Here is a 17,893-nt window from a genome sequence, read left to right on the forward strand (position 1 = left end):
CAACAGACGGAGAGGTGCTGGGAGAGTGCCTTCGGATTGGTCAACAGCTAACCAATAGACCAGGAAGCCTGCAGGAGGCTGAAGTCTGAATGGCAGATGGCTTAACCAATAGATGATGGAGGGCGATAACCAAGGGCTTCCTGATTGAGCGGTCGCTTTCCACTGCATCCAATCGACTTGCAGGTTTCAGAACCTCGGGCTGTGCTTGTTTGTGGAGTCTGGGCCGAAGCCTGGGTCTGGATTTCTGCTGGTGCCCGAATCGGCAGAGGCTGGTTGGGCTTATGGCGGCGGCAGAGGGATTATTCGGCCTGGAGCGGTGAGTGCGGGGGGGACCAGGAGGCTTTTCGCGGTGATCGGGGGGCTGATAGTATGTTGCGTTCGGTGTTCTTCGTCCGCCTCTCCGGGGTTTGAAACTCAAGCCTGGCTGATGCGAACCGCAAGGTATCCCCTTCACCCCCCCCCCCCCCCCGCCCTTCCCCTTCACCCCCCCCTTCCCCTTCACCACCCCCCCCTTCCCCTTCACCACCCCCCCCCCCTTCCCCTTCACCCCCTTCCCCTTCACCACCCCCCCCCCTTCCCCTTCACCACCCCCCCCCCTTCCCCTTCACCACCCCCCCCCTTCCCCTTCACCACCCCCCCCCTTCCCCTTCACCACCCCCCCCCCTTCCCCTTCACCACCCCCCCCCTTCCCCTTCACCACCCCCCCCCCTTCCCCTTCACCACCCCCCCCCTTCCCCTTCACCACCCCCCCCCCTTCCCCTTCACCACCCCCCCCCTTCCCCTTCACCACCCCCCCCTTCCCCTTCACCACCCCCCCCTTCCCCTTCACCCCCCCCCTTCCCCTTCACCCCCCCCCTTCCCCTTCGCCACCCCCCCCTTCCCCTTCGCCACCCCCCCCCTTCCCCTTCGCCACCCCCCCCTTCCCCTTCGCCACCCCCCCTTCCCCTTCGCCACCCCCCCCCTTCACCACCCCCCCCGTTCCCCTTCACCACCCCCCCCGTTCCCCTTCACCACCCCCCCCGTTCCCCTTCCCCACCCCCCCTTCCCCTTCACCACCCCCCCCTTCCCCTTCACCACCCCCCCCTTCCCCTTCACCACCCCCCCCTTCCCCTTCACCACCCCCCCCTTCCCCTTCACCACCCCCCCCTTCCCCTTCACCACCCCCCCCTTCCCCTTCACCACCCCCCCCTTCCCCTTCACCACCCCCCCCTTCCCCTTCACCACCCCCCCCTTCCCCTTCACCACCCCCCCCTTCCCCTTCACCACCCCCCCCTTCCCCTTCACCACCCCCCCCTTCCCCTTCACCACCCCCCCCTTCCCCTTCACCACCCCCCCCTTCCCCTTCACCACCCCCCCCTTCCCCTTCACCACCCCCCCCTTCCCCTTCACCCCCCCCTTCCCCTTCACCACCCCCCCCTTCCCCTTCACCACCCCCCCCTTCCCCTTCACCACCCCCCCTTCCCCTTCACCACCCCCCCCTTCCCCTTCACCACCCCCCCCTTCCCCTTCACCACCCCCCCCTTCCCCTTCACCACCCCCCCCTTCCCCTTCACCACCCCCCCCTTCCCCTTCACCACCCCCCCTTCCCCTTCACCACCCCCCCTTCCCCTTCACCACCCCCCCTTCCCCTTCACCACCCCCCCTTCCCCTTCACCACCCCCCCCTTCCCCTTCACCACCCCCCCTTCCCCTTCACCACCCCCCCCTTCCCCTTCACCACCCCCCCCTTCCCCTTCACCACCCCCCCCTTCCCCTTCACCACCCCCCCCTTCCCCTTCACCACCCCCCCCTTCCCCTTCACCACCCCCCCTTCCCCTTCACCACCCCCCCTTCCCCTTCACCACCCCCCCTTCCCCTTCACCACCCCCCCTTCCCCTTCACCACCCCCCCTTCCCCTTCACCACCCCCCCTTCCCCTTCACCACCCCCCCCTTCCCCTTCACCACCCCCCCCTTCCCCTTCACCACCCCCCCCCTTCCCCTTCACCACCCCCCCCCCTTCCCCTTCACCACCCCCCCCCTTCCCCTTCACCCCCTTCCCCTTCACCACCCCCCCCCTTCCCCTTCACCCCCTTCCCCTTCACCACCCCCCCCTTCCCCTTCACCACCCCCCCCTTCCCCTTCACCACCCCCCCCTTCCCCTTTCCACCCCCCCCCTTCCCCTTTCCACCCCCCCCCTTCCCCTTTCCACCCCCCCTTCCCCTTCACCACCCCCCCCCCTTCCCCGTCACCACCCCCCCCCCCTTCCTCTTACTCTCTTTCTCCCCCCCCCCCCCTCCTACATTGGAACTGTGCACCATTCCCTTCAAAATCTTGCTTTTTTCTGAAGTCTTTATCCATTTAGAATGTTATGGTTTGTGTCCTTGTTAGCCCATTACCATATTTCTGTTTTTTTTGTTTATTTCTTTGACTTTCTGCAGGAATTGCTGGGTGTGCTTTGCCACTGACCTTGATGATCGCTCTGCAGAGTGGGTAAGCCCATGTCGTTGTAAAGGATCGACAAAATGGATCCACCAGGCATGCCTACAACGATGGCTTGATGAGAAACAGAAGGGGAACAGCACAGGCCGGGTGGCATGTCCACAGTGCAACACTGAGTACTTGATCGTCTTCCCAAAGCTTGGTATGTAACAAGATTTTTGTCTTTTCCCTGAAAGGCAGTGAAGTTGTCTGGAAAATTCCCTTCCAGTCATGATATATTTATGTACTACTTTTCACCCTTCCTGTCCAGCCTTTCTGTGTGCTGTGCATTCTCAGCTACTGTAATGAAGAAGCCATGAGTCTCTCCAGTGATGTGTCAAAAAAAAAAAAACAAGCTTTCTACTGCAAACACCAACCAACTTGTTTTTTTAATCCAATAACAGGCCACCAATTCATGTGCCAAGTCCCCATTGTTTTCAATGGCACTTCAGCTCTATTAGATGCAACTGATGAACCAGCAGCTTTACTATCCCACAATCTGTGTCCAGTGTGAATGAACAGGATCGCTTTGGGCTTTGATAATTGAAGCTTGGCACGTATCAAATAGTGCAGAAAAGGAGTGACTGTAGTTGTACCAATAACTTGGAGATGAAAAAACAGTAAGAGAGAAAGATGATGATCAATCTTGTCCAAGCTCCAGGAGAAGGTCATTCCCCCACTGTAAGATTTCAGTTCAAGAGCCTGCACATGCAGCTGTAATGTCAAAGCAATGCTGATGTATGTAGGAAGGGAAACCTGGACCATGGTGTATTGTAGCAGTGGTTGTTTTTTGGAAGTTTTTCTTGATTTTGTGATTCTTTTCCTTAGGTCCAGTTGTGTACTCCTTGCACCAAGTTGACCGCATTCTGTCCAAAGCCAGCCCCTTTGCAGCTGCCAGCATCGTGGTGGGGACTGTGTACTGGTCGGCAGTGACATATGGAGCAGTGACTGTAATGCAGGTTGGTCCACGCACTCTCAAATGTACTGGTCATCATTCTCCAGAGTCAAGAATTGTTAGCCTTCTGTCCTCTTCCTATGAGCAATTTTTTAGTGAGACACCCTTGCACTCCCCACCTCAATACCTTCAAGCTGCTGCCCTCCTGACAGCTCAGTTGGTAAAGGGGTCCTTTGCGTCGACCAAAAGGTCTGTTCTGCTTTTGCTGGTTGCAGTTGGGGACTGCAGTTCATGTCATTATCCCTGAGCTATGGAGTATTAGTCGCAGTAACTATTGTTGTCAGATGACAGTGGGATGGAGATTGATTGTGATGCTATCTCAGTATCATTAGTGGAGGTGTTGCAGCAGCAAGTCCCTATCTCATCTGTAGACATCGATTGCATGTTCTGTAATAATGGAGGAAGTTTATGCCCAACCTTTATTTGAAAGAGCATTTGAGTGTAGCATTGCTGATTTGACGATCACTTATCTTCAGACTGCAGTGTGCTCTGCTGTTTGCCTCAAAGCATGGACGAGAGCAGGAAACCTGCATATTAACATCTTGCCGATGCAGGTTGGTTGCAGTCCTGAAGCAGGCAAATGTTTACGTCCATTCCACCTGCAGCCTTGACTTGCTGAGATCAAAACTTTGTCCTGGATAAGATCTAGAGACACGGAAGAAATTTTTGCATATATTACGCATGCTCAGCTCCGAGAAATGGGGAGGAAGAAGTGTGAAAGTCAAAATGTAATAATTGAGGGCTCAGTAATACAGACAGTAAGACTTCCTGGGACCTCGGTTTGCATCTCATCCAGGCTAATTTCAGCAGTGTGCATGGCTCACAGCAGAAAAATGACACTTACTTGTTCACTTTGTTCATGTCGGCATCAGGGTATTTGGTCATAAGGGAGCTTGACTGCTTCTAAATATGATATTTGTGGCCTGGGACCACACTGGGTGACTGAAATAGCCAAGTTCCTTTCACTGGCATTCCTTTTCTATGAGCATCTAATTCACACTAGGAGATGTACAAACTGTGGGTCATTACCAAGGCTGTGAGCTGCATTGTACACGTCCAAGTGCCTTTGACAAGTACTAAGTAGTAGACTTTGTTGTCTTGGGCTATTGGGTTTGTTAAATATATGTCCAGTTGACACAAGAACTTTCTTTCCACGTGCCTTAACGTATTTCACATGATTCAAACATAAATGCTGAGCCACAGGAGGATATATGAGGAAGGGTGGTCAATAGTTTGGTGACGGAGGTCAGTTTTCTGCATTCTTTGAATAGGAGAGGGAGGGAGATGGCAAAGGGGTGTCGGCAAGGAATTCAGGTGTTGGTCCCAGATAGCTGATGGCATGGCTGTCAGTGGAGGGTTTAAAGGAGATGGGGTTGCACGTGAGGTTGAAGTTGGGGGAACGGAGAGTTGTGGGGCTCGAGGAGTTTCGAGACATCAGAACAGCCAAGGCTGTGAAGGAACTGAAATACAAGGATGCAAAATTTTACATTGGGGTTTGTTAGTTTCATGAGGCATCAGTTATAGGTGATGTTGGGTTTGTTAAATAGTTTCCTGGCTGACATAAGTTAAACAACACATATAGTTAGTCAGACTGGTTCATTGTAGCCAACTGCACTAACATTGTGGGAATTGAGACATTGCACATTTATCATAGAATGTTTAAAGTTTAGAGATACAGCACTGAAACAGGCCCTTCGGCCCACCGAGTCTGTGCTGACCATCAACCACCCATTTATACTAATCCTACACTAATTACATATTCCTACCACATGCCCACCTGTCCCTATATTTCCCTACCACTTACCTATACTAGGGGCAATTTATAATGGCCAATTTACCTACCACCTGCAAGTCTTTGGCTGTGGGAGGAAACCGGAGCACCCGGAGAAAACCCACGCAGACACAGGGAGAACTTGCAAACTCCACACAGGCAGTACACAGAATTGAACCCGGGTCGCTGGAGCTGTGAGGCTGCGGTGCTAGCCACTGTGCCGCAGAAGGAGGCCACGCAGCCCAACCTGTCTGTGCCAACTCTCCACAAGAGCACCTCAGTTGGTCTGGCTCCTCCACCCTTCCTCTGTTGGCCTCCAAATTTTTTCTCTCCAGATAATCATCCAGTTCTCTTTTGAAAGCCATGATTGAATCTGCCTCCACCAGACTAGCAGACAATGCGTCCCGGGTCCGAACAACTGGGTGCGTTTATAAAAAAAAAAAAATCAGTTTCCTCATCGCCAGTTCTCCTTTTGCCAATCATCTTAAATCGGTGTCCTCTGGTTCTCGGTCTTTTTGCAGACCGGATCAGTTTCTCCCGATCTCCTCTGTCCTGGCTCCTAATTATTTTGAATGCCGATCAAATCTCTTCTCAATATCTTCATCGCGCAAGAGAACAACCTCAGCTTCTCCAGTCTATCCACCTCACTGAAGTCCCTCATGTCTGGAAATCTTCTCTGCACCATCTCTGCCTTTACATCCTTCCCAGAGTGCAGTGCCCAGAATTGGACACAGTACTCCAGTTGAGGCTGAACCAGTGTTGTATACAGTTTCACCATAAATTCCTTGCTTTTGTGCACTCTGCCTCTATTTATAAAGCCCAGAATTCTGTATGCCCTTTGATCTGTCAACCTGCCCTGTCACCTTCACCGACCTGTGCACACATAGCTTCTGGTCCCTCTACTCCTGCATGCCTTTAGGGAATATGTTTTTCTTCAAGTGAGGCAAATAATATAGCTCCTGAATCTCCAACGATAAGTGCTGTAATATTGCAGCTAAGAGGAACTGGGAATTGAGCTCCCAAGCAATGTTTCTTCACGTTAAAAAAAATTAGTGAATTGGGTTTATCTTGAGAGATGTCTGATTTATGCCTAAAGTGAGCAATGACAGGAGAAGGAGTAACACCAAGATGGACGGTGCAGTCTTGTGGCATTTTTTTTTTGTTAGCTTGAATGGCATACAGAGTGGTGGAGTCCAAGTCTGCAACCATTCCATGCAGTTAGGTACGCAACAGAGATCTGAAAACTTGTATGAAAGGATAAGCTCGAGTGGGCTAACAGTTTCCTTCATCTGTACTGATCTTCACTATCAACAAATGGATAGTGTAGAACACTTGACAGTAACTGTCGATCTCTCTCTCTCTCTCTCTCTCTCTCTCTACAGGTTGTTGGACACAAGAAAGGTCTGGACCTCATGGAGCGGGCAGACCCACTTTTCCTGCTCATGGGGCTGCCCACTATTCCAGTCATGTTGATTCTGGCCAAGATGATCCGGTGGGAGGACTTTGTGCTTCGCATGTGGCGCAAGTACTCCAGCAAGCTGCAAGTTCTAAGCAACATTTTCCCAGGTGAGACCCAGCCTCTTCTCATGACATACTATCGCCATTGGGTCCCTATGGCAGGGCTATCCGAGGGTCCTCACCGTAGACTGAAGGCAGAAAAGTTTATGATCCTTTTCTACTTGCTCATTACTAACACATTAGCTCAGTGTGTTTTGGCTTTCTGAGCAAGTTTGTGCTGAAATTAAGTTCTCATCTTTGTTTTCAAATATCTCCATGTCCTTGGCCATCTCTTTCTCCATAACCTCTTCCAGCGCTAACTCCCTTGGAGTTAACTGTGCTCCTCCAATTCTGGCCATTTGAGCATCCTCGACTTTTAATCATTCCAACGTTGGTTGCATGTCTTCAGCTGCCAAGGAATTATTCACCGAGCCTTTCTGCCTCTTTTTTTATTCCCCCTTTATGATGTTTCTAAATTTTTGGTCAGTCTGCCTTCAACCACACTGTGGCTCGATATCAAATTTAGTTTGGGAATGCTCATGAAGCTCCTTGGGATGTTTTGTTCAAAGTGCTGTCGAAATAATGGTTGTAGACTGAGTGTTTTACACATCTCTATCTCTCTTCTGTCACTCGTCTTTGTTTGCTTGAACAATTTATATCAGTCTTGCATGCACACTCTTCTCCAGTCTTGTGCTCACTCTGTCACTTTGTCTGTGTGTGTGTGTGTCCCCCCCCCCCCCCCCCCCCCCAGCCTTGTCTGTGTGTGTTACTGGCCGTAGAAGGTGCTTGAATTGTCTAGCAACTATGCCCTACCTGTACACTTACTGCTGAGATTGTTTGTCTTCTGTGTTGTTACAGCATTACAACTCGAGGTATTAACATCAGTGGAAGTTTCAAATCACTAGATGACGTAGAGCACCACACATATTTAATATTTAGTTTAAATTACATCAAGAAACAAAGAATGCAACTTCCCCTTTCAACACACCATGTGGTCAGGTGTGTGCTTGTATGTGTGTGTCCCCTCATTTTGTGCACTGTACAGATTGTGTTGATGTTTCTGCGTTGTGTAGGTTTCGGATGCCCCATTCCTCGTGTACCAGCTGAGACCAACTATCAGACTGACCACATGTCGGTCTCTCGCATCCTGTGTGGTGCACTCATCTTTCCTACAATTTCCAGCTTGGTCGGCAAACTAATATTCAGCAGCGTCAACTCAAACTTGCAGCGCACTATCTTGGTGAGTATGCGTGCTGATCTCCTCTGATTTTTTTTTCTCTTCCCACCTCTCCTGAACGTGTTGACTCATGCTGGGGCATAGTTCCACTTGCAGCAATGTTGTCTGATCGCACTGGATTATCCACCACTTTGTACAGCGACCTTGAGTGAGACAGACTGTAAGGCTTTGCATTGCTTCAGTATGCTTAGAACTCACCTTTGTAATATTCTTGTCATTTGGTGTGAGTCACACAAGCCCAATTTCACAATTGGGCACTTGCTATGCTCCTCCACGTCCCCATGTTAGCCAATATTGTAAGCTGTCCTCGATCTTCAGGTATTGTTCCTCTTTTAAATCTGCCATCACCCCTCCTCAAATTAAAAACAACCTTTGAACTCGCCACCCATCTCCTACCTCCCTTTCCTCGCTAAGTCCTTGAATGTGTTGCCTTTTAAATCCGTTTCCACTTTTCCTGGAACTGGACGTTTGAATCCCTCCAGTCAGTTTTCCAGCCCTGTCACAGTACTGGAACAGCTCTTATCAAGTCATAAATGGCATCCTATGTGACTGTAACAAAGGTAAACTTTCCCTCCTCATCCTTTTTGACCTGTCTGCAGCCTTTGACACGGTTGACTGCACCATCCCCCTCCGAAGCCTCTCCACTGTCGTCCAGCTGGGTGAGACTGCTCTCACGTGGTTCCTTTCTTGGCTAACTAATTTTAACCAGAGAAGCAGTTGCAATGGCTTCTCTTGCTACCGCACTGTTCACCTCTGGTGTTCTCCTCTCTTGTTTTCCCCCCCCCCCCCCCATTATTTTATCTTTAGGCCCCATCCTATTTCTCGACTGCCTGCTGTCCCTCGGCGACATCATCTGAAAGCATAACGTTAGTATTCACATGTATGCTGACAACACCCAGATCTCGCCCATCACCACTTCTCTCGACTCCTCCACTCTTGCGATGTTTTCAGATTGCTTATCCGACATCCAGTACTGGATGAGCAGTAATTTCCTCCATGCACTATTGAAAAGACTGAAGCCATTGTTCTCAGTCCCTGTTAGAAACTGGGTTCCCGAGCTACCGATTCCTTCATTCTCCCTTGCAACAGTCTGAGATTAAGCCAGTTTGTTGCCAACCTTTGACCTCAATGAGCTTCCAGCCTCATAGTTCTGCCAGCATCAAGATCACCTCGGTAACATCGCCCAATGCTGCCCCTGTCTCCACTCAGCTGCTGAAATCCTCATTTATGCCTTTGTTAGCTCTAGACTTGACTATTGCAATGCACTTCTGGCTGGTCTCTCGCATTTTACTCTCCAAAAACATGAGGTGATCCAAAACTTTCCTGCCTGTGTCTTAACTCACACCAAGTCCTGATCCACCTTCACCCTTGTTCTCACCGATCTACATTGCTCCTGGTCAAGCAACATCTTGATTTCAAAATTCTCATGCTTAATTTCAAATCCATCCATGGCCTAGCTCCTCCCTATCTCTGTAGTCTTCTCTGGCCCCACAACTCTCCAAGATTTGTGTTCCTCTAATTGTGGCCTCTTGTGCATCCCTGATTTTAATCCCTCCACCATTGATGGCTGTGCTTTCATTTGCCTAGGCCCCAATCTCTGGAATACCCTCACTACACTTCTTCTTTCAGACCTATCTTTTTAACCAAGCTTTTAGTCATCTGACCAAATATCTCCTTTTGTGTCCCACTTTGGGGAGGTGGGACTAGTACAAACTGGACGGGTTACAGCAGGGCAGGACTGGGGCTGATGTCCTGGGGGAGTATTTGCGAGAGTGATTGGGGAGGGTTTAAACTAAAATGGCAGGGGATGGGAACCTTTGCAAGGAGTCAGAGGAGAGGGGATCAAAGACGAGAAGAAAAGACAGTAAGGGGAATAAGAAAAGTGATGGGCAGAGAAATCAAGGGCCAGAATCAAACATGACCACAGTGAAAAATAGTGGCAAGGGGTCAGGTAAGGTTAAAAAGGCAAGCCTTCAGGCTTTCTGCCTTAACGTGCACAGCATTCGCAGTAGTGGATGAATTCCTAGCGCAGTTAGATGTAAACAGATATGATGTAGTCGGGATTACGGAGACATGGCTGCAGGGTGACCAGGGATGGGACATGAACATCTCGGGGTTTTCAGTATTTAGGAAGGACAGAAAAAAAGCAAAAGGCGGTGGAGTTGAATTGCTGGTTAAAGAGGAAATTAACGCAATGGTGAGGAAGGATATTGGCTCTGACTATCTGGAATTTGTGTGGCTAGAGCTGAGAAATACTTAAGGCAAAAAAACATTCGTGGGGGTTGTGTACAGACTCCAAACTGTAGTGGTGATGTTGGGAAAGGCATTAAACAGTAAATTAGAGGCAAATGCGATAAAGGAACATGTGTAATTATGGCTGACTTTAATCTGCAAATAGATTGGGCAAATCAAATTAGTCACAATACCGTAGAGGAGGAATTCATGGAGTGTATACAGGATGGTTTTCTGGACAGATACATTGAGGAACCAACTAGAGAACAGGCCATCCAAGACTGAGTATTGTGTAATGAGAGAGGAATAATTGACAATCTAGTTGTGCGAGACCCCTTGGGGACAAGTGACCATAATATGATAGAGTTCTTCATCAAGATGGAGAGTGACGTAATGATTATGAGACTAGGGTCCTGAATCTAATAACGGAAATTACCAAGGTATGAGGAGCGAGTTGGCTATGTTGGATTTGGAAACGTGAGTTAAAGGGATTGCGGTGGATAGGCAATGGCAAAAATTAAGAGCACATAGATTAACTGCAACAATTGTTTATTCCTGTCTGGCGCATAAGTAAAATGGGAAAGGTAGCCAAACCATGGCTTACAAGGGAAATTAGCATTTGATCTAAGGAAGAGGCATACAAAGTCGCCAGAAAAAAACAGACCTGAGGATTGGGAGCAGTTTCGAATTCAGCAAAGGAGGACCAAGGGATTGATTAAGAAAGGGAAAATCGAGTACGAGAGCAAGCATGCGGGGAACAAAAAAACTGTTGCAGTTTCTATAGGTATGTGAAGAGAAAAAGATTGGTGAAGACAAATGTCGGTCACTTACTGTCAGAAACAGAGGAATTTATTGTGGGGAACAAAGAAATGGCTGACCAACTAAATGCATACTTTGGTTCTGTCTTCACAAAAGAGGACACAAATATCATATCAGAAATGTTGGGCAACACAGGGTTTAGTGACAGGGAGGAATTGAAGGAAATCAGTATTTGGAGAGGAATGGTGTTGGAGAAATTGATGGGATTGAAGGCCGCTAAATCCCCAGGGCCTGATAATCGACATCCCAGATTACTTAAGGAAGTGGCCCGAGAAATAGTGGATGCATTGATGGTTATCTTCCAAGATTCTATCGACTCTGGAACAGTTCCTACAGATTGGAGTGCAGCTAATGTAACCCCAGTATTTAAAAAGGGAGGTACAGATAAAACAGGCAATTATGGACAAGTCAGCTTGACGTCAGTAGTAGGAAAATTTTAGAGCCCATTCTCCTAGTTTTTTTCGCAGAGCACTTGGAGAACAGTGGTAGAATCAGACAGAGTCAGCATGGATTTACGAAAAGGAAATCATGCTTGACAAATCTACTAGAATTCTTCGAGGATGTAACTGGGATGAAGCGCCTTGTGACGTTCAAGGCACGATATAAATATAAGTTGTTGCTGAGTGATCAGTGTTGTGTGGGAGGTCCTGACCTTGAAGCTAAAACATTATACTATGGCCCAGTTGCATTTTCAAGTCCAAAGACCTTGCAGTCACACTGGAAGGTGAGCAGATGGTTCTTCTGATCTGTTGTGCAACATTTCTTCTGCAACCAACACCCCCTCAAGTAAATGAGCTGGTCAATCACCTCTGTGCGATTGTGTTCACTGACAAAGCAATTCATTCCCTGTGCAGTGCTCTTGAGTGTATTTTGAAGAATGTGATTAGGCACTATCTAAATGCAAGTATTATGGATTTTGTCTTGCACTGTTAGTTTTTAAAAGCTGCATGGTATTTTGACCATTGTAACAATTTGGTAAAAAACAGTCTGGCCCAACAGCAGAGCTGTAACTGTTGTATGAATTTAAGCTGAAATGTCTTTCTAGTTGTGACAATAATGTGCTTGGAGGCTATTGCTTTGCCTTAAATGCAGTTTAGTCCAAATCAGCAATCTGCTCCTGATGACGATTCAATTGTACTTGCTCAAAGATGCCCGAGAATTTCATGTCAACAAGGGATGCATCCATGGCTGAATATCTTGTTCAACCATCTATCTGGACTTAAGTGTGATATTCCAGTGGAGAACCATGTCATCACTGGATCTGCTGGGCGATTCTAATGCTAGCTTTGGTTATAGGGTAACAAACAACATCAGCCATGTACCTCTAGTGCCTCAGGACTCTCACTGGCAGGGCACCCAGACACCACGTCACTTAAAATCTCCCTCAGTCAGTAGCCTGGCAGAAAGACAGAGATGGAATCTGAGTCTGTATTTTGTGGTCATGTCCAGATTTCTCTTGGTCTGTGAGCAACAAAGGGGCGATGGGGGATTGGGCACAGCGTCATGCAACAGGGCTATCATGCCCATGTTGGCCATCAAGCGCCTGTCTATTCTCATCCCATTTTCCAGCACCTGGCCCGGAGCCTTGAATGCCATAGTGTTTGAAGTGCTGATCTAAATCATAAAATATTGTGAGGGTTCCTGCCTCTACCACCCCTTCAGGCAGTGTGTTCCAGATTCCAATCACCTTCCGGGTGAAAACATTTTTGCTGAAATTCCCTCTAAACCTCCTGCACCTTACCTTAAATCTATGCCCCCTGGTTATTGACACCTCTGCAAAGGGAAAAAGTTTCTTCCTATCTATGCCCCTCATAATTTTGTATACCTCAATCAGGACCCCCCGCCCCCCCAGTGTTTTCTTTTTTTTTTAAGGAAAACAACCCTAGCATATCCAGTCTCTCTTCATAGCTGAAATGCTCCAGCCCAGGCAACATCCTGGTGAATCTCCTCTGCACCCTCTCCAGTGCAATCACCTCCTTCCTATAGTGTGATGACCAGAACTGTACAGAGTACTCCAGCTGTGGCTTAACCAGTGTTTTATACAGCTCCATCTTAACATCCCTGCTTTTATATTTTATGTCTCGGCTAATAAAGGCAAGTATCCCATATGCCTTCCTAACCACCTTATCTCCCTGTGCTGCTGCCTTAAGTGATCTATGGACTAGTACACCAAGGTCCCTCTGTACTTCCTAGGGTCCTATCATCCATTGTATATTCCCTTGCCTTGTTAGTCCTCCCAAAATGCATCACCTCACACTTCTCAGGATTACATTCCATTTGCCACAGCTCCGCCCATCTCACCAGCCCATCTAAATCGTCCTGTAATCTAAAGCTTTCCTCCTCACTAATTACGACACCACCAGTTTTCATATCATCTGCGAACTTAGTGATCATACCTCCTTTATTCATGTCTAAATCATTAATGTACGCAACAAACAGCACCGATGCCTGCAGTACACCACTGGTTGCAGGCTTCCAATCACAAAAACAACCTTCGACCATCACCCTCTGCCTCCTGCCACAACGCCAATTTTGAATCCAATTTGCCAAATTGCCCTGGATCCCATGGGCTATCAGCTTCATAGCCAATCTCCCATGCAGGATGTTGTCAAAAGTCTGCCTGAAGTCCATGTAGACGAGTTCAACTGCTTTACCTCATCTGCACATCTCGTCACCTCCTTGAAAAATTCCATCAAGTTTGTAAGACATGAGCTCCCCCTGCCAAAGCATTTCTGAGTATCCTGGATTAATCTCTACCTGTCCAAGTGGAGATTAATCATGTCCCTCAGAATTTTATTCAACAGTTTCCCTGCCACTGATGTTCGACTCAGTGGCCTGTAATTACCTGGTTTATCCCTGCTACCCTTATTGAATAATGGTACCACATTGAATCTCTGAAGCAACAGTACATAAGGACATAAGAAATAGCAGAAATAGATCATGCGGTTCGCAAGCCCGCTGCACCATTCAGGACGATCATAGCTGATCCTGTACCTTCACTTCACTTTTCTCCCTTGTCCCCGTATCCTTTGTTTTCCATTCGTGTCCACTAATGATGAAGGAATTTGGAATAGGATAAATAAGATTGGAGAGCTAAATGTGTCGTTCAAAGATTGGTGTGAGAGAAATAGGTTTCGATTCAGGAGACACTGGAACCACTACTGGGGAAAGTGGGAGCTTTCCCTTTGGGACGGTCTTTACCTGAACCGTGAGAGAGGATCTTCGAGTGAAGGATCAAGATGTAGAATCAATTTGGGTGGAGTGAAGAAACAGCTAGGGGCAGCAAACATTGGTGTGAGTTGTTTATAGGCCATAAAACAGTAGTGGTAATGTTGGGCACGGCATAAGTCAGGAAATCAGAGGTGCATGCAACATGGGTGATATAGTAAATATGGGCGACATCAATTTACATCAAGACTGGATAAACCAAATCAGTACTGATGCTGTGGAAGATGAATTCCTGGAGTGTGCACAAGATGGGCTTCTGGAATAATATGTTGAAGAACCAACTGGAGGACAGGCTATTATAGATTTAGTGTTATGTAATGACTAAGAAAATTAACCTTGCTGTGAAGGAGCCTTTGGGAAATAGTGACCATAATATTATAGAATTTTGCATCAAGTTTGAAAGTGATATATTTCATTCTGAAACTAGGGGTCTTAAATCTGAGCAAGGAAACTATGAAGGTATGAGTGGCAAGTTGGTGATGGTGGATTGGGAAAATCTAGTCCAAGATTTGACGGTAGCCAGGCCATGGCTTGTATTTAAAGAGGTATCACAAGGTCTGCAACAAATATATATTCCTCTGAGACACAAAAACCCAACAGGAAAGATGAATCAAACGTAGCCAACAAAAGTTTAAGATTGCATTAGATCAAAGGAAGTGGCTTATAAGGTTGCCAGAAAAAGTCTTCAGAAATGCCTCTTTGATCTAGACTGCAATCACAGTAATAGTCTGTCTCTACCCTATTAAGCCCCTTTCGAATCTTGGATTTCAATGAGATCATCTCTCATCCTTGTAAACTCTACAGAATATAGGCCCATTCTATTTGATCTCTCATCATTGAACTGCTCTTTCATCCCTTGAATCAAGTTGCATTCCCTCCAAAGCAAGTTTATCCGTGCACATGGTCTGCTTTTACCAAAGTCCGATAGAATTGCAGAATTATTTACTCATACTCCACCTTCTTTCAATCAACTTGACAGATGGTAGAAAGGGGGTGGGTGACGATGGGGGAGGACTCGGTTGTAAAGTCGCCACAGTCAAATATTGTGCTGATGTTTGCAGTCCAGCCGACAGGAATGTCTACAAAAGCAAAATGCTGGAAATGTGAAACAAAAACAGAAAATGCTGGAAATACTCAAAAGGTCAGGCAGCGTCTATGGACTGAAAAGCAGCGTTGTTTCAGGTCCATGACCTTCTTGACTTTCTGATGAAATGTCGTCAACCTGAAAGAATGCTGCTTTTCTGTCCACAGATGCTGTCTGACTGAGTATTTCTAGCATTTTCTGTTTTTGTTCCAGGAGTTGCCACTTGGGAGATACCTACTGGAGCCTGGTTTGTCTCCCATTGAGACCCCTTGCTTTTCGGGAAGGAGTCGGCAAAGATAATAAGGAAAAGTAAAGTTGCTTAGCTTTCTTAAAATGCATGATCGTGATGGTGTAAGTGCAGAGGCTGAATCTATAAGTAGTCATCTCAGGTTAAACTGGATTTGGTTCTCATTTAGACTGACTGTCAGATCTCAGGATCCTTGGGCCAGTGGTTTATTTCTGAAGTAAAGAAACAAAAAACTCATCTAACATCAGTTTTAAAAGTGCCTCAAAACATACAAGCTTCTAAAGGGGCTTGATAGGGACAGGTTCAACCAGAGAACATAAACTCTGGATGAAAGGAATTCCAAGATTTGAGGTGCTTTTGATGGTGGGGGCGAGAATTATTTTCAGTGGTCAGTGAGTTGCTAAGTAGGAGGCCATGGTGGGAATGGGATGCATAGCCAATGTCAGGGCAAGAGGAAACCATAATCTCCTTTAAATGGGCTGGGGGTAAACAGTTGAAAAAGAAAATTTCTAAAAACCACAGGACAAGCGAGCAAGACATATCCATGCTGTCAAATCCTACAAGTTGAATGAGTATTTGGTTGAGAGTGGAAAATTGCTGGTGCTTCCAAGGAGCTCAGCTGGGATGAATGAATAAGTCAAGTTGCAGTGAATTTTACAGTAGGGCGTGTTTCAAATTCCCTGGGATATTTTTCACTTACCAGTTGACTTGCTGTGCATTGAGATTCTTTGTTTCAATTTCTCTCTCTTTAGGGTGGCATTGCCTTTGTTGCTATAAAAGGGGCTTTAAAGGTTTACTTCAGACAACAGCAATATCTCATCCAGGCAAACCGCCGGATTCTCAACTACCCTGAGCGGGGCGAGGAGCAAGAAGAGCTGCAGGCTGGCTACGATGATTCTGGCAGTGACTAAATCAGTGAAGGAGGCAATGATCAGCTGACATGTGAGCAGGTGCTGCACAGGGATAGACTGTTTACTCTTCCTGCTGTCCGGCCCATTTGGAATTGGCATTCGACATAATCCCCACTCTGGGCTGTCACCGCATTCCCAGATCGCTCGGTGCTGGCGAGGAATCCAGCCCTCGTTCTGTTTATCGAGCTCCCATCACTTTTTTTTTGGTGTGGGTCTGAGCATTCGTCTTCATTTTTACTCGGCATTGCCGCCTTTAATTGTTTTATACTGCTTTGTTAATGACGTTTTTTTTTGTTACTTTGGAGGACTGCCACTCAGCTGAAGGCCCCTATCCCAACCAGGACCTTGCTTGAGACTTGTACTGAGTGCTGCACCATGACTTGGTTCTGCATCTGCGATTGGCGCGTGCGCACACACATACGGGCAGCTTTCTCACGTAGACTGGGGACCTCCGTCACAGGTGATACATTTATTCTCGGACTCTCTGTTCAGTTGTATTAGCACAATTTCAGTGGCAATATGAAAGGTCGGATAACCTGTCCTCCCCATCACGTTCTCGCGCCCTTTGCTAGAGAGGCGAAAGCGCTCAATCTGAGCTGAGTCAGAGATCCACAGCTGGGCATCTGACCAAGGGATCCACCTGGAGCAGCTAATTGGCCAACAGTGAAGAAAGGTTGGGGGCAGTTTTTGGGTCACAAGTGGTTTTCCCACCAAGGCTGTTTTGAGTTCACACACCTGGTGATTTTTTTTTTTAACATTAATGAGCAATTCTTTTGTCAGATCTTGCGATACTTAACGTGAAAAGGAATTACCGAGGAATTAAGTCGGCGTTTGACAAGCTTCTGCCCTGTGGAGTTTTCTACCCTTGTTGCACGTGGCTAAAACAAGCAAATCAAAATAAGTGACTCGATTTGTAATTATATATTGAAAACTAGAATATTTTACTTTTTTTTTTACCTACAGGAAATAATTTATTTTTAATGAAAATTCCTTTGCTGTCTGCAATGGCACACCTCATTATTGCTCTTAAATTTGTGTTTTGCTTTACTACTTCTGCAAAGCTGTTTGGAATAATTAAGCTGGGAAAAATAGCCTCTGAGTTTAATTTAATAAAAGTGCCAGCTCTGAATTGTTGCCTGTTTTGTCGTTCTGCTAAATTCCAGTCTCTCAAGCATTTCAGAGCCTTTTTTTTTTTGCTTTATTTTTGTGTGAGTGACTTCTTTCCCCACACCCTTCTGCAGGTGATGGCAGTTGTTAGAGTTTTCGTGTTGCTGGGTGAGGCAAGGAGCAATGTCGTGTTGGTTCACTGGTTTGCAGCAATTGCAAGGCCTGTCCTATTTCTGTACCTTCCAATTGTGCCGAATGTGAGGACGTAACCAGAAGGTGTGTTTGCCATGATTCTGGGGAAATGAATGAACTTTACTCTGCAGAGGTGAGAGATGTGCATCTTGCTTT

General features: G+C 47.3%; 1 protein-coding gene across 1 annotated transcript; it reads left to right on the top strand.

The window, feature by feature from the left end:
• Positions 1-155: 155 nt before the first annotated feature.
• On the top strand, positions 156-17,567 carry LOC137357078 (E3 ubiquitin-protein ligase MARCHF5-like). The gene is made up of 6 exons (XM_068023069.1): positions 156-316; positions 2,418-2,620; positions 3,286-3,416; positions 6,566-6,749; positions 7,754-7,920; positions 16,280-17,567. Exons 1-6 carry the CDS (start codon positions 282-284, stop codon positions 16,436-16,438), a joined length of 879 nt encoding a protein of 292 aa, XP_067879170.1. The 5' UTR covers positions 156-281; the 3' UTR covers positions 16,439-17,567.
• Positions 17,568-17,893: the final 326 nt, after the last annotated feature.

Source organism: Heterodontus francisci, chromosome 47 (assembly GCF_036365525.1).
Source record: "Heterodontus francisci isolate sHetFra1 chromosome 47, sHetFra1.hap1, whole genome shotgun sequence".
NCBI classification, from domain to species: domain Eukaryota; kingdom Metazoa; phylum Chordata; class Chondrichthyes; order Heterodontiformes; family Heterodontidae; genus Heterodontus; species Heterodontus francisci.

Excerpts from the sequence above, each read along its gene's own strand:
- LOC137357078 (XM_068023069.1), top strand. The coding sequence starts at position 282 with ATGGCGGCGGCAGAGGGATTATTCGGCCTGGAGCG. Across the intron at positions 3,417-6,565 it reads GAGCAGTGACTGTAATGCAG|GTTGTTGGACACAAGAAAGG; the intron begins GTTGGTCCACGC and ends CTCTCTCTACAG. Across the intron at positions 7,921-16,279 it reads ACTTGCAGCGCACTATCTTG|GGTGGCATTGCCTTTGTTGC; the intron begins GTGAGTATGCGT and ends CTCTCTCTTTAG.